This window comes from Pieris rapae, chromosome 4 (assembly GCF_905147795.1).
Source record: "Pieris rapae chromosome 4, ilPieRapa1.1, whole genome shotgun sequence".
Classification (NCBI taxonomy): Eukaryota; Metazoa; Arthropoda; class Insecta; order Lepidoptera; family Pieridae; genus Pieris; species Pieris rapae.
Window position 1 is genome coordinate 2,377,316 of NC_059512.1, and position 27,992 is coordinate 2,405,307.

General features: G+C 32.7%; 2 protein-coding genes across 10 annotated transcripts in view; one reads left to right on the forward strand and one right to left on the reverse strand.

Annotated features, from left to right (window-relative positions):
- LOC110994542 (polyhomeotic-like protein 3) overlaps positions 1-9,995 on the forward strand; it is a 209,517-nt gene extending 199,522 nt beyond the window's left edge. For all 9 annotated transcript variants that reach the window (XM_022261238.2, XM_045627926.1, XM_022261237.2 and 6 more), the window contains one exon: positions 8,131-9,995. In XM_022261238.2, the coding sequence (XP_022116930.2) occupies positions 8,131-8,376 (246 nt within the window). In that variant the 3' untranslated portion in view covers positions 8,377-9,995. The remainder of the gene's footprint in view (positions 1-8,130) is intronic.
- A 150-nt stretch (positions 9,996-10,145) lies between these two features.
- Positions 10,146-27,972, reverse strand: LOC110994576 (UNC93-like protein). Its single transcript, XM_022261280.2, has 11 exons — positions 27,678-27,972; positions 21,870-22,095; positions 18,986-19,148; positions 17,048-17,171; positions 15,584-15,732; positions 14,962-15,080; positions 14,149-14,308; positions 12,763-12,903; positions 12,331-12,457; positions 11,618-11,738; positions 10,146-11,450 (listed from the first exon to the last, which is right to left on the reverse strand). Exons 2-11 carry the CDS (start codon positions 22,088-22,090, stop codon positions 11,315-11,317), a joined length of 1,461 nt encoding a protein of 486 aa, XP_022116972.2. The 5' UTR covers positions 22,091-22,095; positions 27,678-27,972; the 3' UTR covers positions 10,146-11,314.
- Between the last annotated feature and the right edge of the window lie 20 nt (positions 27,973-27,992).

Sequence of the window (27,992 nt, forward strand, 5' to 3'; positions counted from 1 at the left end):
GTCCCATCACTTACTTAATTAATAACCATAAACTATCTCCAGCAAAGCCATTAGCAATGGTTCGTAAGTAAAATAGTCCGGCGGCGATATAGCTGGTAGCTAATTTATAGACTTACTTAGACCACTATAGTCTTAATAAAGATAAACAACTTATCAGCTACAAATAAGTTAGCTAGGCTTCGCTTTACCGCTTATAGAAATGTTTTGTACTGTTCTGGTTTACTAACTATTGTATTCATATTGACCGTTCTAATGGTTCATATTATACTTACAAATAATGCCACATTTATTCATCAATACAGTGAGAAATGTTCTCATATATCCTTGGCGGTTAAATAAAACTAAGTAACCGTTTCTACAAATATTAATTGATAAGTAAAATTATACGTTACAATTGATAGATCTGGGTACCCTTTTAAGTGATAAATACTTGACTCAAATTCCTAGCTCTTTCATAACACGTTAGAAATTTTATTGATTTTTTTTAATGTCACAACCATTAACAACAATTATTTTTACAAGTTACAATTTATACATTCACCTCATATACAACAAACCGTATTACGCGACGCATGAATGTTTGTGTGTGTGAATTCAGATGAATGTGAGTGTGTGAGTGTAAGGTTTGTGAGTAAATATATGTTAAGTCTCAGCATCACTAATTCCGCGCGGAATGTTCAGCAGACAATCATTTAGCAGCTTTTTAAATCAAGGACGGTTAATTTATCTGTCTGCACTTTGTGTCTGCATTTAAATATTACAATTGGTAATATTCTATCGCAGACTAGATATACGTACAGTAACTGTGTAGTTATGAATTCGTCATATATAATGGTATGAATGTAAAAAAGTCAAATAAAAATAATATTCATTCCCAATGATTTTTGCATTTTACAATATATAAATAAATATCGGTTCATCGATTATGAACGGAGAATCGTATTTCTTACAAAGGACCATTTATAACCGGTTGGATAATTGGTAAATAGTGTTACATAATGCAACACCACCGTGTTCTACCCCTGTTACATTCTCCGACTAATGGCAATATCGGATCCAACTTGCAACACTGCGTAAAAGCGCTCGCAATTCTTGTACATCGTATATGCGTTTAGGTAAATTACTAGACGCTTGCTTCATTTAGTTAAGATTATTCAATAGAACTATAATTAAAGTTAAATTTATGTAACGACGCGGAAGCGATATCACAGGATTTTTAATGCTAATATTATCCAACTAATAGCATCTTTTGCTATAAGAAGGCGCACAAAGTCTGACTCCTGTATGTTGAATATAAGTAACCGATAAATCTGAGGGATTGAGTAACATAAAAGTCTATTAGTTTTGTTACTTAGGTTTTGTAGTTGTTGTTAATTTTAGTTTTAGTTATTAATTTAAGCTAGGCGACTAATGGTGAATGTTATGTTAATTATTTGGACTTTCTTATTTAATTTTTTTTTTCGGAAAGACATTAAGTGTATGGGAGGTATTACTTCTAACAGTTTCCTTCAGGCAACCCAAACATAAATAAATTAAAAAAAACTACGTTCACTAAGCTACTTAATATAAATGTAATACCTAATGGGTTATACTTTATTTTTAGTTATAGGTAGGTACTTTAGATTTAGGAAACTTTGAAATCTGATTTAAATATATTCAAATAAACATTGTTCTTAATTCTTGTGTTAACTTATTTGTTATTTTTATTTTCCTTATTCCTACATGTATAACAATGTATATTCGCGGATTAACGGAATTCTTCAATACTAAGAGTCTCCGTCAGAGTTTTGGGCTGAAACAGTGCGGGCTACTCGATTGTGAGGGAGTGGTATGAATCTGCGCCTTACGTTTTCAAGTGTACACACATGTATATCCATCAATAACAATCATAAATATCCGATTGTCCTTTTAACATGTGCCTCAATAAAAATAATACTTGCTGAACTTGCCCGTACACAGCATTAAACTAACTGCACAAGTGACAAAGTGTGATTGGGTTAAAGCAACAAGAGAAATGTTTAAATCATGATAACAATCGTTCGTGCAGTATCAAGTGTTGCACTTTCCCCTTGGTGGCGCGTGGCACGCGACCGATATTCGCCCATTAGTTACGAGATAAAACATCGATATCGATACTTTAGCGATGATCGTATTGCTAATGTCGTGACGTAATTTATTTCGAGCTACCCGGCTTCAGCGTACAAGTGGCGTGTTATAATTCAGCTCACGTTAAAACACTGTCCCGATATGGTGTGACCTTAACTGTTTTGTCGCAATTTGCTAATTGAGATATAAATTATGATTTAATTGGATTATAAGGGTCTTAGGTGTAATTTGGTGTTGTCAGACATCTAATTGCTCTAAAATGCTTGAGCTTTTTACTTTTAAAACAGTAGCTTTCTCTCTCTTTTACTTAGATAAGGAAAAAGATAGCTGTATTTTCAACAAAGTCTAATTTTACACATAGTAAAAAAGGATGAATTGTTAATAAAATGGGCACTAGTCCCCAAACTAGGTTTTTCAGTCGTGGGCTAGTCTCTCCCATTTGAAATAGGTATAAAATGATATACCTAAGTTACTTCTTTTAAGATCTACAATTTTATAATTAAACTACTGTTGCACAATAATAATAATTTGGATTTAGGCATAGGAGACGTTTAGAAGATTTTTTTTACAATTGTATTAATAAAGTTTGTTAGGTTCACATAACTCTCTAAAGATGTTTTTAAATATTAATGTTCTCGGAATATATGCTTAACTTTTTGTTATAGTTGTAAGAAATCAATACCTAATAAGGTATGTATATGTACAGCTCTGTATAAATGCTCCGTATTTAACGAACATTTCGCTCGAACGATAAGGTAAACATCGTAAGGAAACCGGCTTGCTTTAGACCCAAAATTTCGACAGCGTATGTCAGGCAGGCTTACTCGCCTATTAGATTGACAAAATATAGATTCAGAAATCTGAAGCCTAGGGTTGTATCACTACTGATTTTGATTATATATCTTACAAACTAACATTAAATATATATCGACAATAACCCATCACTATTGCAGTGGCACGAACAGTGATTGCATCTAGAATCGAGTCGATGATACTAGATTGTTTTGGAGCACACCGCGCCTTGTTTAGAAATATCATGATTCATGACATTGTTCAATTTCTTACTTCTACTTTATAATGACTCCGTTTTCAAGTAAATTTATTTATTATAAAGTACTTAATTTTTAATCATTAATTTAGTTACCTATATCTCTGGATTTAATGAACAGATTTTGAAAATTATTTTACTAATATAAAGCCACGTTATTTGTCACCTATGTTAGAAGTTACCTTAGTTTTACTAGGTCGGTAAGAAAGCGATCGAACGAAAACGCTTCTAAAAAAACCGCCTTAACGATGAGAGATATGACTGAGTTGAGAGTATGATGGTGCGTACAAAAAATCAGAATGTTTATTATATAAAAATAAGTCCTCCGCCGCGTTTAAGTTATATAACACAAACACAAACAGTTCGCCATGAACTCATAAACTAATGTACGGAATTTGATGCAGTTTTCACCAATTTCTAGATCAATTTATGAGAAAAAGATTCCCGTACAACGCCGGGGCAGGTTGATTAATGTAGATAATCAAATTTTGATTTTATTAATAGCTTAACTAAGTCGAGTTTAAATTATATAATGCACCTCTATATTTCATAAATAATTCACAAAAATATATTAGCATGATTTTTAAACTTAATAAAATCCACAGTTATTCAAAGTATCTTAATTAAAATTAGAAATTCTAAACGCTAAAATTCACTTTTCATCTCTCAGGCTAAGTAATAGTTTCTCTTCACCCGCGGCAATTAACCGTAAGCACTAAACAACCTAACCCCAGGTTTAATTTAACCACAAGAAAATCAATTAATACGGGACGTATAACAAATAAAGGGAACGCAACTAGTTTCTACTGAAGCGATTAAATTACATGTGATAAGGCCAATATCGCAATGGACACGATAATTCTCGTTTCATTTTGCTTATCGGACGAAAATTTAAATGCTTATTGAGCTATTAATGTAGATATAGATATAATTGCATTGCAGAGGTTGACTTATGGACCTGAGACCGCAAATCGAAAGTGTGGTCATTTCAAATAATAAATCAATGCTCTATAATCTCTTATTCTATGTATATAACTAAATAAACTACCTATCCAGAGATTAACATATCAGGAGTAGGCTGCTTCATTTAAAAAAAGCATTGTTAAGCGTCTATGATTGCAGCATTGTTAAGATACCTTATACAAGGCACTCGCGAGCCCTCTGGTATTGAGATGAGATAATGTCCATGGGCATCACATTATCAGGTCAGCCCGTTTGCTTTCTGTTCTAGAAATAAACCTAATCCGCTGTCCCACTAGTCATTTTTATTGATATTTTTAACATAATCGTCATATATATTATAAAAAATACCTACCATAAATTTGCAAATAAATTATTCTAATAATATTGTATATTACCATTAGTGAATGTAAATTTAACGAAAAATCAGGCGCCAGTCATTTAAAATAAAGTCCAATAATCTACGAAGTTAAGAACGCGCTGCGTTGAAAAGTTGGAGGTCAACTTAGTTTATAGAGCGCGCGAACTTACACTGGGCGTTTTCTAACAGTGAGCACGAACGCATTCGTTATCGTTCGGCAGATTGCGCTCCACCCAGCTGCGCGTGCGCATTCATTCTATCTCCGTCAAACGCGTGTGTTTTGAGCAGTCTGTCGCGTGCGGCCGCGAGGTGCGGACGCCACGCCTACTCTTTGTGATCAGGTCATTTTCCAATTATGTTAGAGCTTTTTGCGGCCTCGTGATGCCTGCTTTGATAAGCTTTCTAATAGCAGAATGAATGAGTTGCTGATACACAAACAGATGTTATGAACTCTTTAGTGAATTCGTAATTATATTATGTCGAATACATTTGTATGATCTTTGAATTCTTTTATAACATTTAATCATATAATAATTATTATTAAATTTTTACAGAAACAAAATGTTGATAAAACTTTAATGAAGATTATTCTAGTGTATTAAGACTGTGAATGTTATGACTTATAGCAAGTTAGTGAACTAACGAACATTTTTATTAAAAAAGCTCTTAAACTCCAACACAAAGGTAAACTTAATGTAGCCAGTAAATGTTAGAAAGCGTAAGTAAAACAAAACGACAATTGATAAAAAACCAAAGCCATCATGACCCTTGGGTTATAAAAAGCGATGAGGTATGGCGAGTGGCGACCGCGGGAGATTATAATTATGGAATGAGCGCTGCCGTTCACCATCAGCGGCTCTGTTTTAAAGATAATTGCAATCTTTATAGGATAGTGCCTAGTGTTGCTCCTTTAGGCCATTAGAATCGATGCAAACGTTATTTTAAATATTTGTGCAACGTAACATCTATAATAATAATAATAAGCCTCCTATTCTGAACTGCTTCTTTCTTTGTCTGTTTATTTATAAATATCTCTTAGTACAGTGTGCCTCTTGGCAAAGGCCTCCTCTAACAATTTCCATTGTACTCTGTCAATACATTCTCCTGATCTTCTCATTTCACTGATTCCTAAAATATCTCATTTTAGTTTCTTTAATGCTTTATCAAGTTCTAATAGATTGTGGCATTCGGTTCTGGTATTTAGTGTTGCTATGTATTACTTCTTTTTTTATTATTGTTAGAGGGTGATGGTCTAGATCTTCCGCGGGGACCAGCCGTGGTGGAAGACAGCAACGAAACATCTATAAGAAATTAAATATTCAGTACGCTCCTAAAAAAACATTAACACTTGTGAAACATCGGCAAAAATAACTTCTGCCTGAACTTACTGTTAAAAGTATAATGTTTGTGCTCAAGTAAGAACCAGTTCCAAGATCGAAAATCACCTAATATGAGGCCTAAAATAACCAATAAATACTGAGTAACCTGGACTCGGTACGCCTACCGATTGCACCTGCCACGATAAACAAGCACCTAGTCATAATTTATCGGGCGCATCACTAGCCAAGAGCAAAGGTTCCACAGAGGGCGCAAGCATCAATTTGCGCGGTAGCCGCCGCGGGCGCAGCCGCCCCTGTCATTAGCCCCCTGCCCCCCGACCACAGTCCGACCCTGGGGGTCGGACTTTACCCTTTTTTGCTTCCACACAACCTGTTCGGCTGCTACAGACGCAATTTAAACGGTTCATGGCCGCGGGCGATACGACAAATTCATGGCCTGATAAAATGGCTGACGTAAACTGCGTAATAAACAGCATCCGTCGTCCATTGATTAGATGGTATGCGTAATGATTCTACAGCAATCGCCTTTATTTGAAATAAGGTATTGTTTGAGTAAAAGCGTTTCACGTTTGTTGCCAAAGGATGTTTTCAAAAGGAAATCTAACTCTTAACCATGATATGAACTTATATAAAAAGATATGATTCACCAAAAATAAACTTTAAATGTTAAAATCCCGACTATAATAGGTAGAAGTCAATATTAAATACCAAGACAATTAGAATTTAAGGTATAAAAAAACTTAAGACACGACCACAAATAATAGGCCACAGGATCTGAAACTGCCAATTTATACCCCAATTAAATTATTTTCTCCAGTATCATTCCATTGCGTTAAGAGCGGGGCCACTTTTGACCCCGGGGCACCAGAGTTAAAGTCCCGATTCTCCTCTCCGTAACCCCTATTAAATTAAGTATGCCCCCAAACCACAGACTGAAGGATATCGGGGTCAAACTGACCCTTGATTTACTCCAACACATGCCCTATGGCTGTATTTTATACGAAGGTTGCTCGGTTTAATGCCTATTTTAAGGCTCTATTTCAATAACGCAGTTTCAAATTACTTTGAACTAGATAGAAACTAAAAAGAAGTTCTGTTGTAATAAATCCAATATATGTAGGATATAGCAATCAAGATATTAGAATTGATAAGCGATGTCGGCTACCAGCCAGCCGCCTGATTCCTGAGGCGATTGCACATAAATAAATTCACTAGATTCCTGTGTCTCTATATCAACGTCGATCATGAAACGAGCAAAATGAGCGCAGCAAATTGACCTGTCCTTCACAACGACCGGCGGGCGCCGGCGACCTGTCGCTGCGATAACTAATTCCGTTCCCATGAGCTGGTACTCGGTAGCTACCATCTCGCTTTAATTATTCATAGGCCTTTTTTGTTAGCTTTTTACCGCTCGGTGGCTGCCAGAAGCCATTTATAAAATTAAAAAGTAAAAATCGAACTACGCGGACGCGGCGCAATTAAAAAAAGAACTCGGATGACACGGATCGAACTCTGGGCAAATGTCGCGGCGTAAAAAGTGGTCAAGCTTGAAGATGAGCGGAGGCGCGGGGGGCAGGACGTCACGTAGGCGGCTCGCTTTTTGTCAACGTTCCCGCCGAGATGACAGGTTGGACGCTGGCCGCGACCCGAGATCGAATCGTCTTGATACTGACGCGCCCGATTCGATACACCCGTTTTGTCACACAAATACCAATTATTGTTTTACCGTGAAAATATTTTTAGATACGGTTCAGGTTTCCGACGAACGATGGTCAATTTCACGCTTATTAAATGCGTGGAATATTGGTAACTGCTATTCTGTAATGGACAGATCTTTACGTCCTTAACATCGAAATACCTTGACGTTCATTACAAGGTCTTTTAATCATTGATTAAATTAGCATTTTGTTATATTCTCGATTGTCTCGAAAGTATCAAAGCTGCGCAGGCGCAGTATACGTGACATGAACAGGTGCAAAGGCAACCGAGCGTACGTTAACTTCGCTCAGCTTCCCACAAGCCACAACCCGTTGCTCAAATTTTACCATACAGCGACATATTCACATACCTATCTACAAAAACATAGGTATTTACGGATAAAAATGTATCCTTGCGTTGGTAGAAAACGTATCACCATTTATTGTTCAAAGTCAATTATTAATTATTTTGTGTCCTTGCGCAAAGCGAGTTTTGAAATATTTTTTTCTTAAACTGTTTGATATCTTTTCATTCAAAAAGGAAAAACACAACTAAGGGAACATGTTTTTTAAGTTCTTTCTTACATTGTCATTTAACAGCTTCTTTCATCTTTTCAGAATTTCCGTGAACAAAGAATCGACGGAGCGGGCCTGCCACTACTAACAGAAGACCACCTCACCGGCATGCTGCAGATGAAGCTTGGACCAGCACTAAAACTACGCGCCGTTTTGGCCCGGAGACTCGAATCCTGTGCTCAATGTCAAGCCAACACCTTACTTACGGCCCCTGTCACCCCAAACACACCTAAAATCAATGGATCGCTAAAGCCAGAACCAAGAAGCAACACAACCAGTCCTAGTTAATTCATTAAAACGAATGGCGCTTGTACTTAAACATACTATATTGTGTCTTTTATATAGAAATTATGCTGAACTTTTCCCTACACTCATATTTTCTGTATGATAGAAACAATAAATGGGCTCACATGGTTGTTAACGACTTTATGACTGAATATAAGTGGAATACTAAGCTTAAATGTCATATATATATATAAGGTTTGGTTAATGACAACCATAAGTTACAGATGTCTTCCTGTTTATAGATAATTGCATTTAGTCCCTACTTAATATTGTAAATAATAACGTTGCCGTCCAAATATAATTTTCGCTGTATTTGGTTAAGCTTTGAGAATTCACGAAAAAGAAGAGTGGTCTTCAAAAATTTCGGTGCTATCTGACCCCGCTAGAAATAGTTTTAGAGTAGTTTTTATGTGTATATTTATGCCTGTAATTAAATAAATTTGAGGCTACATCTACTTAACGCAGGGCTGTTACAAACTGTATATATATAGTAATACGATGTATGAACATCAATAGTGTAGCATTTATTTGTACCACACCTGAGTAAAGCTCATTTTCCAACCGTTAACACGGGTTAGTAATAGTGTTTTAGAAGCATAATAAGAAATAATTATCTACTATAAATTTTTCTACTTAACGTTCCTTCGTAAAGGAGACTTTTAAGGGCCAATATATCTCAAAAATCCAAAGTATTAGTCACGTGTAGTTCAGAAATTAGCCAGGGAAATTTGGGATGCCTTAAAATTAAACCAGTGTAAGTTATGAGTCCCAAAAATGGGACTTGAATACAAGTAGTAGATAAAAAACTGTTTCATGTTTTGTCAAACGAACATTTTAGTTATGTAAAATGCACAATATTTTCAATAACAATTTCTGTAAATACGTACAAGTCTATAGATATAGATTGATACAGTATGTTTAGGATCTGTGGTAATCTCCTTAATTGCCAAAATAGTTATATCCAATTCAAATGTTAAAGATAATATAAGTGGTGCTAATGCAACTGTGTGCCTTATTCCAAGTCTTCCGAACTTGAAAACACTTCCATAGATAACATATACATTATTAAGAAAGAATGTGGATGTTCTAAATATGAATTTCAAAAATTGTTTATCTATTTCGACTACGGCGTTCTTCAACTGTTTTTAACGTTATTTGAACCAAGTTTTTGCCTAGTATTACGGTTTTACGCTTTAATCCGATAGTAACATATTTTTGAAAGTGTTTAATAAATTTGTAATTAATTATAACAGCTGTTAGTTATAAAAGTGTAAATGTAAAGTGTAAATTATAATGGTTAATATTGAATTAAAAATATCAAGGAAAATTTAATGCGATTTTGATAACATACAATTGTTTTAATACATAGTATAAAACTGTTCATTATAAATTGAAGATCCTTCTCTCGTAATATACTATGTATTTAATAATTGTATTTGTACTGGTCTCAAATAGATAAACTACCAAATTAGATTTTTAAAAATTAAATAACATTCTAATTTCCATAATCGCCCTTAATATTTTTAAATACATCTAAAATTACAGTTATCATTGTTAATTTCCTTGTAAAATTAATATTAATTATAGCTACGTAGATCTTATTCGTGGATGTATAATCCATATTAAGTATTTATGTGAAGGAAAATAAAATGATTTATTAATTTTTTTTTATTATTATTAATATATTTACATTTATTAACAGGAACATACGTCAAGTATTTAAAAATACAAGGTAATTCTATAAAACTATAATAACAATTTAAATATAATCTCAACATTTCTTACATTAATACATAATTTAAAAATGTCAAACAAGACAAAATATAAAAATGTGTCGCAGGGTAATATCAGCGCCAATATAATTTAATTAAAGCAGTTATACCGATCACGGAGTAAACATGAATTGACAAAAAGAGATGATAGCATTTTAGTAAGTGCTATTAGATTTAATTTTTATAAAAAAAATGTAAAACTGACTGCAAAACTGTGATTAAAAATGACTCGGTGGACATTTTCAACCATCTTGTATTAATGATTTTCTATTATTATTATATTACTGAAGTGAAACTTCTTTATTATCTTCTTTAGGAGGGTAAAAATTTTACGGATGAAACGTAATAATGAAAATACTATAACTCTCACGAAGTGATTGTGACCGATGGAGAGAGAGTGAGGGAGGGCGAACGTAGCATGAAGCAAATAGCCATGGAGCGAGAGTAGGGAGCAAGCAAGTGAGAAAGATTGAGAGAGAGAGAGAGAGAGAAAGATTGAGATAGAGAGTAAGGGAGGTCGAAAAAATACACGCTATTGAACTTAAGATGGCATTTCTATCGCATAACCGCTGCAGTATACGCAGTTTTTTATTTATTTATATTATAATTAACACGTATACAGTATGTAAACAGTGTGAATATAGATTAAACAAGTACATGGATTGATTATATATTGGTACATGATCATCTATTGGGGCTTTTGCTTTAGTAATTATTTTACAAAGAAGTTCACTTCTGACATGTGTACTTAGTTACCTTTTTTTCTTGTTTTATTCCTATAAATATATATAATTATATATATATATATTCGCGGATTCCTGGACCCATACCACTTTTTCTATACAGAGAGTCCCCTTGGATGTGTGAACAGTATTGCTACTCGATTATAAGGAAGTTGCATGGATCGATAAATATTACTATAATTATTTGATTGTCGTCATTTTAACATGTTTGATGGGCTTGGTGGTAAAGGTAAATAGTGACCTTTTTAATATCAATGTTGAGAAATAAATATCTATGGATTTCACAGTCACACTTTTCTCTACCATCGCCGCAACTTTTAAACGCCTTTATAAATTCACTTATCGTTAAAGAAGTCTGAACTGAAAAGGTCAGTATAAAAAATCCTCTAAAATATAGGCGCCTACTAAAAAACCGTACGCAAAGGATTAATCTTGCTCAGTTTTCGTGACTAGTTCAAAGTTCCTCTCTTGATGGTGGCGTTTCTTTACTTTGTACTCCATTACTTCTATTGTGGTATATCCAGAGAAACCCAATAACAGCAAACCCAAAAGGACGTATAATCTGTAGGAAGATAATCTCATTAATAAGAGCATATATTTATTATTATTCGGTCGGTTCCAGGCAACGTTTGTAATGTTTAAAAATATATTTTTGAAACTAAACGAAGCAATTATGCTCCCACGAGAAATTGCCCGTAACTTTTCCAACATCATGGTTATAAATTATACCTGGTGCGAACACAGAGATATGGAGCTGATGCGTATGACAGCACACTGCCGGTCGCCTCCCACAGCCTGAAGTTTGAATAGGCCGCTTCCTCATCACCAGGGAATAAGATACCAGACAAAGCTGTAGAAACAGAGTTTGTTATACTAATATCGTCAAATGATTTTTGTGTTAGGAATACTAACGAAATTTAGTTCTTTTTAAAAGCAAAGAAAACTTGTATTGATTTAAATTACAATATTATTTTAATTATAATAACTTCTTTTTAATATTATATCGATAGGTAGTTTTGTTGCTATGTTAGTAGTCGGTAGTAAACAAAACACAAAGATTCCTTCAGCAGGGCATGAACAGCTTACACATTTTATGTGTTCTTAACAATACATTCAGGATACAATTGTTGCTATTCACAATATACAATTGTTATTATTAGTATAACATGTATTTAAGTATTTTAAGAACGTAATAGCTGAAGTGGTAAAGTGTGAGATTCAAACGTCATTCCAACGTTTGTATGCACGCTTTTGGACTAATATTGTTGCAACATACAAAACAAATGAAGTGTGTCTGGAATAAATAACCATAATAATTTTCTGGAAATAAATAACCCCGATATAAAACCTTAATAAATGGAAATTAATTTTCTGGAATTAAATTTGTAACAGAGAACGTCAGATATTTTTTCATATAAAGAAGTCTACGTATCGACACTAACCATTAACTTGTACCAGCCATACAGCATCAGCCGTCCCCCAAATGGCTGCCAAGAAGTAAAACATCAGCCATTGCTCGGGGTCTGGTCTCCACAGAAGAAGGGCCGTCAAAAGACAGAGATTTAGGAGCTGCAAATTTTAAAACGTAAAAATATTTGAAACTTTGTTTGATTTATATTGACTTATGCAAACCAAAACTGTAAGTATTTTGAATATTTCTATTAAATAAAGATTAGGCTATCAACCAGTAGTTTTCTGTATTTTAAAATATTTCAGGTTTTCTCGATAACTTCTTGAGTTGTAAAGTCGTTTAAAAAGAGCAGATATATACAACTACGTGGCCTATAAAACAAATTATGAGAAAAACAGATCAAATCTGAAAACCCACGATTTGGTCACTATATCTAAGTAAATTGTTATGTGATTTGAATTACCAAGGCGGTTAACATGACTGGAAATCTTCCAGTAACTTTGACGACTGCACCAGCGACAGGAGCTGCTAAAGCATTGAAGACCCCAAAGCAAATCATCACGAAACCAATGTTTGGGATACCGTAAGCGCAGCCTACGAAAGCCTGAAAAGTGGAAAACAGTACGTTAGAGTACAGAGCAAATATCGATTTGATAGAAAATTCCGCTTAAATCAATTTCAACAATCATAAAATGTAAAAATATCAACTAACTAGTTTATCTGTAGCAAATGAGGATAAAAATGGTTAAATAAAAACCTCCTTTGTTCAATCTAAATTGTCTATCAATTCTTATTTAAAAATTCAGATTCTCAAACATATTAATTTCACATAGTATTGTCTTTTACTAACATAACTTTTACACATTTAAAGGAAATACTTTTTTAAATATTGATTTTCCTCTTAATCAATCTTCAATACTTAATTTATGGCTAAAAGTCTAAAAAAATATGTTACTATAGAGTTTAAGATACAGTATCACTTATTCCATGTCGTTATAATCGTATCGGTAGACATCCCTACTCGGCAAAAACAAACGGTGTATGTAGGCCGAGAGAAAATTCCGGTGTAAAAGCTCTCGGCTCATTCATATGATACAGTAATTTAATAAAATATTACTTAAGTAAAACGGTTACGTAGGTGCAAAATATTGCAAGGTTCTTGAGCTAAATTTTGGCCTCATTTGAACCGCGATCTATCACTCTCAAGGTGTCTATGACCTCTCCAATCAACGCGTTATCAAATAAATCTAAAACATATTCCTTTGTTTAGTGAAAGGCCCGCAAAGTAGCCTTCATACAAATCTAGACTACACGACCGGAAGTAGGTTCACTGAAATGTATACTTCCGATTACAGAATTAATTAGAAGTGAGTTATTGTTTCTCTGACCTCTCGTGTATAATTGTTAATTATTTGCCAGTTCCATATTTAGATATTTCTTTATTATTGATAAATGGTTAACAGTGTATTAATAAGGAAGGAAATGATCTATTAAACAGCAATTACCCCCTAGACACGTTTAAGTAAAGGATAAATAATAAAAAGTTAGAGAATATGAGATATTGAAGTTATACTTCTTTTGGCGCGATGGAGAAAAATGACGATTGTGAATTTTTACGATGCGCGCGCACACCAACACCATGAATTAGAAAAATGTGGCACGTGACTTCGCATTTACCCTATTTGTCTATTACGAGACGAAAAAGAAATAGTCACAAAACATACATAGGAATCTGATGGGTTCTAGCGCCACTGGGTTTACTTGTAATAAGTTCAACCACTATAGTATAATAAATACAAAAAATGTACAGACTACTAAAGCACGAAGTATGAGGTAACGTTAAGAATACCTGAGTGAAATCAGCAGCCATGAACGCTTGTTCAGCACCGATGTAGCCAATAACAGGAAGCAGTAATAACTGGTATTTATGGCGTAATTGACGCAGCGTCACTGCAAGCAGCTGCAGGCCAGATTTGCCATGGCCTGTTGGCTGACGACCGGAGTTGTACCTATAAAGGATATTTGGACGAAGATATGACAAAAGGAAAAATGGCTGCAAATGTTCTCAAATAGAATAAACTAAATCGTTTTCTCAACTCAAAAAAGATTACGAGAACTGATTAAATAAAATTACATTTAAACCTGTGTGTGCAATGCCTGTGCATGTGTGTATTCACCAAATATTATATATATAAATATTTTAATTCTTTTTGTTTGTGTTTTTGCGATTTTTTCACTTGATTTCGCTGGTCATGTCCATGTTGCCTGGGCACCGTTTTGTATGTACGTTTTTGTGTTTGGCCTAATTTAGTGGTTCAAATAAAAAAAACATATTGTCTAAATACTATACATAATTGCTTAAAGAGAGGTTTGAAGAGGTCAGTGAATGCACATTTTAACTGTATTAGGCAGGCTATTAAAGACATAATATACAATAAATTATTTTCTTTTTCATTGAAGTAATCTTAAATAAACTCTTTTTTAACTATATCTTTTTACTGAATAATATGTTAATTTTAACTCCATTATTCTTATAGAAAGAACCAAGAACTATTTGATAATTACACATATAAAAATATTTAAAATGCCGTCCCCAAGATTTTATTTAAGGAAATAAAGATGGCGCTAACTTGTTCGAGATTATATATGAGTGAGTCCTCACCTGGACAATGAATCAACTCCTATAGCTACCAAGACACAGGCAGCGAGCATACAAGCTAGGTATATACCAGCTATAACCTGAATTTTCAGCGGCGAGGGTGGTTCTAAATTTGAATTGTCCTGAAAACACAATGTAGGGAAATAAAAATGAATTGCAAAATAATATGTTACAAAATGCAATTCGTTTACTTGAACTCTGTGGAAGGTTTTAATGGAGAGAAAAATTGTAAACATAAAAATTCCTTTGTTTAGTGAAGGAAAGAGAATATAATTAAAATAGCTACTATAAGTTAATAAAGTAAAAAGGCGAAATGAAGTTCGCGAGCGCGGTGAAATTTAAATCAAAAATAATTTCGCAAATGCTTAAAATATTCTTGGTAAGGAAAAACATATTAAGGCATTAGTATTTGTACCTTTTATACTTAATTGTAAATTATATGAAAATAAATTAATTTATTCATATTTAACATCTATGCATATAAACAATTCCAATTTAAAATAAATTCCAATTCATGTGTGAATATTAATTCCGGTATAATAAATTCATAATTATAATTGTATTGTTGTTATCTCGATTATATACGATAATAAATGTGTCATAAATTACAGAATCGTGCACTCACATGTTCCTCACTTCCGCTACAGAAGTTCACGCCACACGTAGCACCATAGTCAGGTGCTAGTATCGAGTAGTTAAAGGAGGCTATGACGTCAGCATTTAGGTAGGTTTCGTTGGAATACAATGTGACGTCACCAAGACTGGATGATAAAACTGAAATTATATGTTGGCATCTTAAAAAGCGTCTTGGAAGCCGTTTAAAATAGATCATAAAGTTATGTTACATTATTAATCAATAAAACTTTAATTAAAACGCTTTTTCAATTTTTTTCGAATTTCTCCTGAATTGCACTCATGTTGATGCGACTATAATTCGAAGTAAACAAAAGAAGATTTTGAAAGTAATACATTAATTTGTGGTAAAACAAATGAAGGTTTCGAAAGTATTTAGTAGAAAATAAATTTAGAAGCCTATGACTTCTTAATAATAAATTATATAATAAAAATAGTGTATATGTAATCAATACGTGTTTAACCTTTTTGCAACAAATATATTCGTTTTCTACGAATAAAAATATTAAATACAATGTGACGTGCATTTTTCTATGTATTCTTATTATTTTAGTACTAAAGAAAAATACCTTTCTACAAATCATCTATGAACAATTATGAAATTAGTCTTATGGTGAGATTAAACTGTCAACCATCGCTGTAAAACATTATTATCTGCTTCAAGCGATTTCAACATAAACCTCCTTACTTCCGTCTTACACCTGGTACATGAACGTCATAGGTACGTTTTTTTTACAACCAAAAAAGCAACCTATTTTTAACTCAGTGTTTACATTTTTGCACGGAACAAATAAGCTGTGACAAAATCAAGGTTCCATTCACTTTGGTACACGGAAGGTGGTAATAGGGCGATAACCTGTTCTTTGTTAGATATAATTGGTGTTTCTGTTTGTATCAATATAGCTGAGAACTATTAGTTTTGTTCATTTTGTGTAAACCGCTACTAATAAGTCTAAAAGATCATTAAGTACTACGGCCTCCCAATGCACAGATCTGGTAAGGTTTGTGAGAAGGTATTAGATGAAAACCGCGGGCAACAGTACTGGAATTTTCTTTTAACTGGAGGGAGGCTTATGTCTACCAGTGGACGTCAAAAGACTGAAACGACGAGTACGGCGAAGGCCTAGAAGAGAATTTATAATAATCGACATTTTTTAGGTCAACCTTCTATTCTTGATCTATGACGATCTGTTTAACCGATTATTTCATAATGATTATATTCGTCTATAAATTAAATTTAGGATAAGAAGCGATGCAAAGCTAAAGTTCAAAGGTCGACCTGAAGTTGGTTCACCAACCACAGTAGACTAACTACTGTTAGCTTTTACTTGAGTCCATAAAAATTGGTCTATTCAATGATTATTAAAGTACGAGAGTGGTACGAACCCTTTGAAGCAATAGAAACGTCCCATGATATTTTAAAGTGTAAATGGAAAATTAGGTACCATATACTTACTTGCAGAGGAAATTAGATTTCCCCAAATCTGCGCCATTTGATAGAACATGAAGAAAAGACCGAAGAATCTGACCACCAACACATCTGCTGATACTCCTGACAGCTTTGCATATGGTTCCGCTACCTTTGGGATATTGTATTAAAGTGTTAATAAATATATATTGATAAAGCAAAATAAACTTCTAGTTACATTTTGTATCACTATTTTTGTGGGTAGTAGGACTGTGTGGACATACCAAGAATTATCATTGTGACCCACCGATATACGATTTACATCAGCGTTTAAACTAGTGTTTTGTTTCATATAGAATATTGCGCGGTGTACGAACAAGTTGCGCTTGACACAGTCAAAAGTCTTAATTAATATGAAAACTTTTACGTTACAATCTCTTGTCGTTAAATGAAACAAGAAACAATTGTATTTGAAAAAGAAGAGTTTTTTTTCAGACAAGTGTTAGAAATTACATAAAACACGATTCTTATTTGAACTGTATTGCGTATATGTTATTTTCACCTGACATATTTAGATGCACCAGAAATTTTGTTGTATATTTTTACTCATATTATTTATATCGTGTGATATTGAGGCATCTTCGTGATGAAACACGGTTTAGCAATTTGTAAACAAAAAAACGGATTTATGTATGATATATTTATGTATGATGCCGAATTATATAAGATAGTCGAATTTATTACGGGTCAGAACAATAAGCGACAAAATAATGTACACATCTCCGCAGTTTTAATTAATTTAAAGTACTGTTCATTATTAAATTGTCCTTACTAAGGGTGGGAATACTGCTATGTGGAGAGTATCATTGTATTGAAAATAACCAAACAAACCGAAAGCGAGTCATTTCGACACATTAGGGTCGTTAAATCGAAGCACGTTACATGGAATTACACTGTTCATGTGTAAAAAGTGCCAAATAAAGATACAGATACAAATGTACTAAACAATATTGTCCCACAAACCAGGAACTGCAATTAGTAAAACAATCACGCTGCATCAAATCGTTTATGCAAATTAACTAATCTTGCCGCATTCCAACATTTAGGTTTCCAGCCTTAGCACGAAAATTTTTAATTTTAAATACTACTACTAGTATGTAGTTATTTTTAGGAACATTTATTCAACTCAACAACATTCGATTTTCAGTAACTTTAACTTTTAGTTTGAAGATTAAAAATAATTATAACGATCAAATTTTTAATATAAACCTTTCAAGAAACTCATTTACACCCAAACCCTATCTTCATCATCAATTCAACACCTTAATCCAAATATTAATAAAAATGTGATGCAAGCGATTGCTTCGATGGATTCATGGCAGATCGGATCGGTGTATGTCGATAGACCTTTGTATGAAAAAGGCAGTTCAACTGTGCCAATATCCTATCTTGAGATTTTAACTTACGCCAGTTTTTAAAATAATTAAAAAGCTGTTTTATACATTTTAAACATACTATAGACACGTATAGGTCAGTATGTTTTTAAAGACATGGCTCAAAAACTATTGATGATAAAAAAAATGTTAATAAAAACTGTCCATCCGTTCGAAGCCGGGACGGGCCACTACTTATTAATTAGTTATAATTTAAGGTTATATGGTATTTTTTTTAATTATCACACTGTACACAGGACTTGAATCAAAAAAACATCTAAGTCTAAATTTATCAAAATCGGTTTAGGACTTTAATTACAAAATAAAGATATATAATAATAGTCAATAAAAACTTCAACGACGTTATAAAATATTATACCTGGAAAACACTTTTTACTATATTTTACACCATTTAAACCATCCCTATCTACTAATATTTCAACATAAAAATTAGCCAAATCGGTCCAGCCTTTTTTAGCTAGACAACCGAACAGCATGATTTTTACGTTTATGAATAGAGAAACAAACCTAGATTTGCTTAAAAAATACTCACGACTGATAAATAAGTACACTTAGCGCACCACAGCGGCCCTCCTCCAAAACCAACCATCATTCCTGCTGGCACCAGGGTGTGAAGATGAGGGTAGAATTGAGCAATGATAAACGGCATGTAGGCTATGAATGACAACGCCATGGTCCATTTGCAGCCCAGCCATCTAAGGGATTTAATTAATTTTAACTCAATTAATGTTTTACATACACAAGAATTACATACAAACATATAAAAAAATTTTTGTATTTGTGTGTGTGTGCATACATGTTACATTGAATTACTTGCTCAAGTTCTTAATTTGACTTTACTTACTCATACTTATAAACTCTGGTACAAAGTTCGATATAACTGTGTGCTGTGATTCGAATCAACAAGAAATATGCGAAATGGAACAAGATAAAACCAAAATAACTAGTTGATTATAAGCAAAGATTTTAATAGGTACATAATATTAATACACAAAATTATTGCTTTATTTTAATTTCGGTATGGAATTTTAGATATATAAGTAAAACATGACTTTTTTTTTCTTTTTCTTTTGCAAATGTGTTCTAAATCGTTTGTTTGGCGTTTCTTTTCTAACTTAAACAACTTGCTAAAAATAAATATCGCCTTATTATAAGCTACTCGTATCTGTATTGTAACGCTGTATTACGAAGATTGTGGGTTTGATTTCTGTGGAAATAGTAACTGTTTCCGAAATGTGAGTATCCTCTATATATCTATATATGTAACGTTTTTTAGGACATCAAATATGTTTTTTTTTTACTTCAAAAAGTGATATATAGAGTAAAATTCAAACTTTAAATTATCCTTTCGTCATAATTAAATCAGTTTAGGCGAGGAATTTAATTTAATTTCACATAAAAGTAAACAAATGAAATACGACATTTCATTTGTTTATTTTTAAAATACATAAGACAATAACCGACCTCCACGCAGTTTAATAAGTACTTAATGTCGTATAAAATTGAGCCATTGTTACATCAAATCAGTTTATAGATAATAAATTCTATTATTTGTGTTCGTAGATAATACAGCATTGACCTAATGCTGACTGACCTTACATTGGACACTGTATGTATCTTAATAACAAAACATTAAAATGGCTTGAAGTGTCCACCTATTGTCCCTTAATAAGGTTATTATCACATGTTCATTGCTATAGAAACAATTAACTCTAAACAATAAGCGTGTCTTCTAAATTGAGCCGAATTGTTACATCGCTAGGAATCGAATCCTTTGAGTTACGACGGTTGACGGTCACCTTAATGGTCAAGATACAATAAAAGAGAAAAAATTAAAAGGAAACATCCCAATCCCCTGAATTATTTGTAATCAGAATTTTTATTAAGCTATTGTTTTGATTTTATCGCGGGCCTTGAGCCTGGGGACCGAATCCAGAAATTCCGTAACGAAAAAAACCTAACACCCCCCACTCCGACCAGCACAGCGGTGAAACTTTTTAGACACGAGACAAACTATATAGGCTTGTTAGTCTGAGTCTGGTAGATTGAATTAATGTCAAAGAGAAAAAAATACTGCATAAATAAAAAATAAATAAACAATTATAATTGTATAGGTTGATAAAAATGCTATGCAATAGCTTTATCGCGGCAGTCCCCGAGTGCCACACGTTTCTTTTTTCTAACTAACATTAAACTAAAAAAAATAGCGTAGGGAATACTTTTCCTCTTTCCCTTCAAGATTGAATGTGAGGTGAGTTATGCGTAACGTGACCGTCTCGTTTTGAACGGGACTGTCCCTTTTTTCAATTACGAGCCCCAGAAAATTAAAGCAACAGAATATAAAAATCGTGCCAAGAGTTTCACTCCCATTTGAAATCGTCACTATCTCTATAAAAATTGTTCCTGTGATATATAACTAAATATTTTGGATGTCTATATTTTTTGATTCACGTCAAATAACTTTTTCTAAATAAAAAACTTAAAAAAAAATTGTTATTTTTTTATTGTCTATTAGGATTTTACCAAAATAAAAACAATATCCAATTAAGAGTCAAAAAATAAATGGTCACTTTAGTTCGGGACTCAGTTATCTATGTACATCTATATCTATGTACCCACAAAACCTTGACGAAAAATATATATTCAAAACTTTTTTAAGACATGATCGTAGCACCCGTTACAGCTCAAAAATATGACCTGATTTATCGAATAATAATTAATTTGACATAATGATATGTATGGGTCACAAATTATTAACGTTATAATTTAAGCAATTAACATATTAATCTTTTTAATGATTACGTTTCCTGTTTGACAACTTACTGACACAAAAAGTTTAAGGTCCTTAAAACGTAAATGCTAATTATTGGTACTTAAAATTAAACATGATTATTATATCGCCAAAAGATTGACGTCTTTAGCCGGTGTTACAAAGACCTATATGTCATCAGGCTTTGCAAGACAAGTATACCTACTCGCAACAATGTATTTTAACTTAACTTTCAATGTAAGCTGAAAATTTTATCCTAATTATAAAGCGTACAATGAACTTAAGAAGCATACTGTCGAGTGACTTGGTTAATAAAACAGCAGGTATTGTAATCCTAATAATCTTCAACTATGATCATGCTGTGAAAATATAATTAAAAACAATTTAACTATGAAATTATATTATATGTAAAAAAAACTTAAGAACTCCCCGGTTTCATAGAAGCATTGTGGCATGGAAAATCCAATTAGCTTCCCTTTGGCCCATGGCCCCCAATGACAAAACACTTTGTTGATTAAATCATTAAGATTCTTCGATTTTACGTATAGTTCGTGATTGCATTACAGAGTAAAATTGGCATCCCTGTCGTCTTTTGGTATGATCAATGCATTGTTATATCAAAGACATGATAAATAAAGACACTTACTGAATAACCAGGGCAGGCAAAAATATATTTGACAGGATCAGTGAAAAGTATATAGCAGCCAATGTGAAGGTCCCTGCTGCAGCATCAGTGTTAACAGAGCTCTGTAGATTAGCAGTCCCATGGAATGCGGTGAAGTGGATCATGAAGGCGAAACCGAGCACAAATATGTTTCGATTTATCCGCCATTTCTCGTTCGTACCAAAGACTACAGATGACGGCATTTTTACTGCAACGTAAGGTAAAATTAAAAATACTTTGACAAATCGGAACATTTTTTTTATATAGAACAGGGGGCAAACGGGCAGGAGACTCACCTAAGTGATACTATATACCGCCCATGGACACTCTCAATGCCAGAGGGCTTGCGAGTTTTTAAGAATTGGTACGCTCTAAGTGTTATATTCAAGATACATAAAGTTTTATGATGTTTGTTTTGTGTTTTTTTATTTTAAACATTATATATAATTTAAGTTATTATATGGTAGAATAAGCTTTGTATTCTTTTCAAGTTTCTATATTTGAACCCATTTAAATTATTATTTATGTATATTTTGTTAAATTGCCGGATCTGTCTTCGCGGTAGGCCAACGAAATAAATAAATTCACTAACTGGTGTTACTAAGAAAGCCTGTCTGAACAAACTCCACCTCATCAGATTCGACAAAATTTTAAAACCTCAAATCCTTTAAACTTAGCGCTTAGGCATGTCTTTACAAATCTATATTCTATAAAACCAATTTAGTCGTTACATAAGCATTTATTATGCAAATTGTCCGTTCAAGCCAAAGTAATAAAGGTTTAACAACGATTTGTCATAACATGTAGGAAGATAATAAATCTATACAAACTACTTGCCGTCATCAATAAGCCAGCTATGTCTGAAGTCATTCTAAATTGGTATTTGTTCGCTTTGAACCTGACTCTGTAATCTATTGCTAGAAATACGCGTGTCGAAATATGTGTCTATGGGTCATACTCCCTTAACATAAATTACATTTAAGTTGTCTACGTTGGAGGCCGATATGCGGTAAGTACGGTCTCCTTGAAATAACGTCATTTCTCTACGGAACAGTGTCCAATGTCCAGTCATAGGTGTTTATAAATACATAACAATGAAATAGTCAAGACTGGTAAAGTCTGATAAATTCTACTAATGGTTCCTAAAGTATAGAAGTATATATAGTATTGAGATGTGTCAAATTTCTCTTCTTTCCTGTCAGTCTTTTAGACTGGCTTATTGCTGCGATACCAAGAAAACAACAACGAGATTAAGAATTAGAAATATCTACACTAATATATTTTAAAAATCTGTGTTTGTTTTCTTATTTCGCTTGTATATGATACATCTCATTAGTGTGACTTGTCTTAATTTGACAAGACAATTCATATTGCCTCGACCAAACTCTCAAACAACGATAAGGAGTTTATATGGATATGATTTTATACTAAAAAAATGTTCCACACCTATATTGATAATAGTATATAGTTTCGAAAATCAATTTTAGGTATGAAGCTTAGTCACTATTTTAATTATATTGCTGTAATAATTGAAAATTATCTTTGCATTTGCACAGTACATATTGAGTAGGTACTCTATGTATGTATGACCTTGGTCGGGACCCCAGGCAAGGTTAAACAGTGGGTTTTTACTAACAGTGATTGTAATTCGTGACCAGAGAAGTTTCATATAATATGTGTCAAAGCTTTAATAAAAATGTCCTAACTTCATGCATCTCGATGTTAATAATGACATTGACAGATCATTCTGTTCTGTAAAATAATAGATCCAGTAATTTCTGTCAAAGTAGCATTAACTTGTATACGTAGTCTCCTATTTTTTTTATATAGAACAGGGGCAAACGGGCAGGAGGCTCACCTGATGTTAAGTTACACCGCCGCCCATGGACACTCTCAATGCCAGAGGGCTCGCGAGTGCGTTGCAGGCCTTTTAAGAATTAGTACGCTCTTAAAGTAAATTTAAATGCGAGACTTCGTTGACCATAAATTCGCTATTCAATAAATCAGTATTTTTGTTAGTCCATGTGCGTATGCTTAGGATTATTAATGAAACGATTTCAGGAAATCTAGAACACTTAGAAACATGTGTCGATCTGACCATATATTACTACTTATTCATAGCTACAATTATATCAATCAAATTGAATTATGCGTCTGGTCAATAAAGTTATCGTGACAAATTAATTCTACATCCGGTTGTAGTACACTGTATGACATTTTTTTAATAACTCAGTGTACTAAGAATATAATTACTAGAATGCATGATATAATATTTACGCCCTAATGGTCGTAGGTTCGATCCGCGGCTGTGCACCAATGGACTTTCTTTCTATGTGCTTATTTAAATGAATATTAAACGTTTTCTCCAACGGCGAAGGATAACATCGTTAGGAAACCGACTTGCTTTAGACCCAAAATCTCAACGGTGTGCGTCAGGCACAGGTGGCTTATCACCCACTTGCCTATTGTATTTACAAATGATCATGAAACATATACAAAAAGGGCCACTCATTTCTTTTTAATCTTAATTTTGTTGATAAAAACTCAGAAATAAAAAAGAGTTTTACTAACCTATGTGTAGCTATAACGATAATTTAAAGTTTATACTTTAAACGATCGTTTAAAAAAGTGGCAATCTAATTTACAACAAGGAAGTAGGAATAACATACCTGTTTGTACATTCAAATATTTTTTAGTTTTAACAAAAAAAAAACATTTGAATATACAAATATTTTATTTTACAACAGCGCTTTTTTCAAGGCAGCTTTTGCCGCGCACCACCACTTTGTGAAACCAGCTGCCCACTGAAGTATTTCCGAACCAATTCGAATTAGGGTCCTTCAAGAAAAGAGCGTACCAAATCTTAAAAGGTCGGCAACGCACTCGCGGGCCCTCTGACAATGTGTCCATGGGCGGCGGTATCACTTAACAACAACAATAACAAAATTATTTATTAAATAATCAGGTTTTACTCTAAAAATAAATTCTGTGCATTTATTTTATATTTATTGCTTACATGTTCTGTTCGATGTTATGTTATTATTCATAAAACATATATTGAGATATATGTAAAATCAATTTCATTTTGAATATCTGACAAATTTGGCTCTTTTAATACAATTCTACTAAATAAAAAGGTTTTTTTATCATACAAATAGAGATTTAAAATAAGCTTAGAGTGTTGTACATCAGAGGTATTATATATATGAACCTAACCTTAAATGTACATAAGTAATCTTGAAGGAATGCAATAATTAATACATACTTTTTGCATTCAATTTGCGGTTTTACGAACGAGAAAACCAGATCGCGGTTGCAAATGTGAAGAAAACAAAACTGTCAACTCGGGAAAGCCCGTAATAACTGAGGGAATCTTCCGCAATGTAAATTCCCATCTTAAAACTAGTTTTATAAAAGGCAATATATGTTTTTCCTTCTCTAATCTTTTCTAAATTTCCTATGTGATACCATCTACGAAACTTAAACCTTGTAAATAAACTTATGGTATTGAAACACATGCAGTCGGTAAAAATTCAAAGATTGTAAAATTCTATTAAATAACTCATACGAGTATAACTGTTTAATTGAAATAATAACTTTGATCCACATCTGATGTGTATATATTACTACATTGGTTATTTTAGTTTGAATATTACGACCGTGAAAATTCTTGTAACACATTTGTCAAACTAACTAACTCAAACCATAATCGTGAACCCAAGGTTATCTCAAAAATTAGAGCATCAAAAGTCAAAAGCCAATTTCTAAAAACAAAAACACTTCCTCGTATCTAATATATTATATCTATTTTTATGTTTCGAGAAGACGTAGGACTCTTATTAAACAATATTTTCTATGATCGTGATCATGAATGCGAAATTAACATTATATTAATTATTCTCGCCTTAATGTAGTAAGTAGTTAGTATAGTAAAAATCACAATAAGTCAGCCTCTGTATCCGTCCATTTTGAACTCAGTTCCGAACTATAATCACCAGCCTAGTCTTTCTGCCTAATCAAGTTATACTTAACTTCGGCTGGTGATTATAGTTCTAGTTAGAATCGTTTTAAATAACGAAAAAATATATTATTAATCTAACTAATTGTATTAAGATAAAAGGGATTTATAATAGTTAAAGTTCACTTACAGAAACGCTCTATTGCTAACTTTTTCAACCCATATCTAAAAAGTCATAATGACGTATTGTCGTACTAACCTGTTAATTTAAGAAGGTTAAACTTTGACCTAGGTCGAAGGTTCTAAAGTTTAGCTATGACTAAACATTATGGAATCAGGACGCTCATAACAGAGCCTTTAGTGTTTCCTATTATACATAAGTATTTATGTCGTGTCGTACGCTTTCGCAGATTTTTCTAATCCTACGTAGACTTAATTTTCAATGTCGGATTTAAAATTTTTGGGAATAAATATTTCTGAATATACACTTATTTTTTTATATAAAAGGGGGCAAAAAGGCGATTCGTCTGATGGCAAGTGATACCCGCCACCCATAGACACTCACATTGCTAGAAGAAGAATGCTGGCTTTGAAGAATTAGTACGCTCGTAAGCGTACTTTTGACTTACATTTTTCGAGTTTCGCTGGAATTGAATTTGTCAAAATTGGAAATGAAAATAACAGAACATTATCGAAAAAAGATAACTTTCACGTACTCTCATTACGATCATGTAATGTTTATTTGTCAATTTTGATTATATTTTCGATAATGCTGCACAAATGAAAGCTGCAACTGTAATTTGTAATTTACATTGTAAACGACCAATAAAACGTTTATCGATATTTTTATTAATATTATTGAAATTAAAACTCACTTAAGCCTTTTAAATATATGTTACATTATTATTAAGTATCTTAGTAAAAATATCGTATAGCTCAGTGGTTAAACGCATAACTTTCAAACTTCTGGTCGTAGGTTAAAAACATTGACCAGATATTCTACAAGTACGCAATAAACATTTACCCAAAAGAGGAATATTAATAGACATATGGCAAGAATAATATCGAGAATTAGATCCAATTTAGATTTCTGTAACATACAGCAGCTACATTTCGCGATACGAATCCTCAGGATAACAAAAAAAAATTTTAGGTTTAACAAGTTTGGCACAAAATACTTAAATAAAAATATTTTTTCGATTTAATATTTATACACTTAATTGCTAGGAAATTGTGATTTTTAGGAATCTAGGTAACGATTTCGTTAACTAATTTTTTATCGAATTAAATGTGTTGCGGTCCAGCGAATTAAGTACATGCAAAAAGAAAGAATAAATTAAACATTTACACCTTTAATTATCCGTCATTTGACAATAAAAACTATATCAATATAGTTTTGGTAACATTTAGTCACGTTACATTAATCGCAAAACGAGGAAAGGAACATTATGATAATATTGCGAACAGTGATTACTTTAAAAAAATTGTATCGAAATAATTTAATATAATTTCATCTAGGTTACAACGATTTATTCCAGTTTTAATTAATGTTAGTACTTATAAATTTAAAAAAAACAGCTAATAATTAAGCGAGCGAGATTTAAATAAAGATTATTGTTTATTGTTTTGTTCTATGTATAGTGTCTAGTATGTAATTGAATAAATTTAATTTTAATATTTATCATACAGTTAAAATAAACGAAAACAAAATTTATCGCATAAATACAAATTAGTACAAATTTGCTATTCTATATCGCTTAAAAATAACACTTTATGAAAACAGTTGCACATATTTAAAACAGTTTCATTAGTAAAATATATAAAATACATACCTTAATTTAACACAATACCACTATTATCCTAGTTTACATAAGAAACGTTCGTTTAAGTTATAGGACCCTAACTAAGTGAACACGGACCAACTCAGACCTGTAAAGCACTGTTTCCATTACACCACTTTCAAAATCAACATTAAATCTGACATATGACATTGAGTTTCTATCGCTGTCAACTCATGCTTGAACGTTTAAAAGATTCGGAAATATATATTTAATAAAACAATTAAGTACCCAATAATCGTAAGCTTTTAATAATTCCCGCGAATCAAATTACTATTAAGGTATTATTCCATGCGTCACCAACGAAGT

What these genes read in the sequence shown, in the direction of transcription:
- LOC110994576 (XM_022261280.2), bottom strand. Translation starts at nt 22,090, where the DNA reads ATGCCGTCATCTGTAGTCTTTGGTACGAACGAGAAATGGCGGATAAAT. An exon ending in TTGCCTGCCCTGGTTATTCA is followed by an intron (nt 19,149 to 21,869) that starts GTAAGTGTCTTT and finishes TAAATCCCTTAG; the next exon opens with ATGGCTGGGCTGCAAATGGA. An exon ending in ATGGCTGGTACAAGTTAATG is followed by an intron (nt 11,739 to 12,330) that starts GTTAGTGTCGAT and finishes CTGTTTCTACAG; the next exon opens with CTTTGTCTGGTATCTTATTC.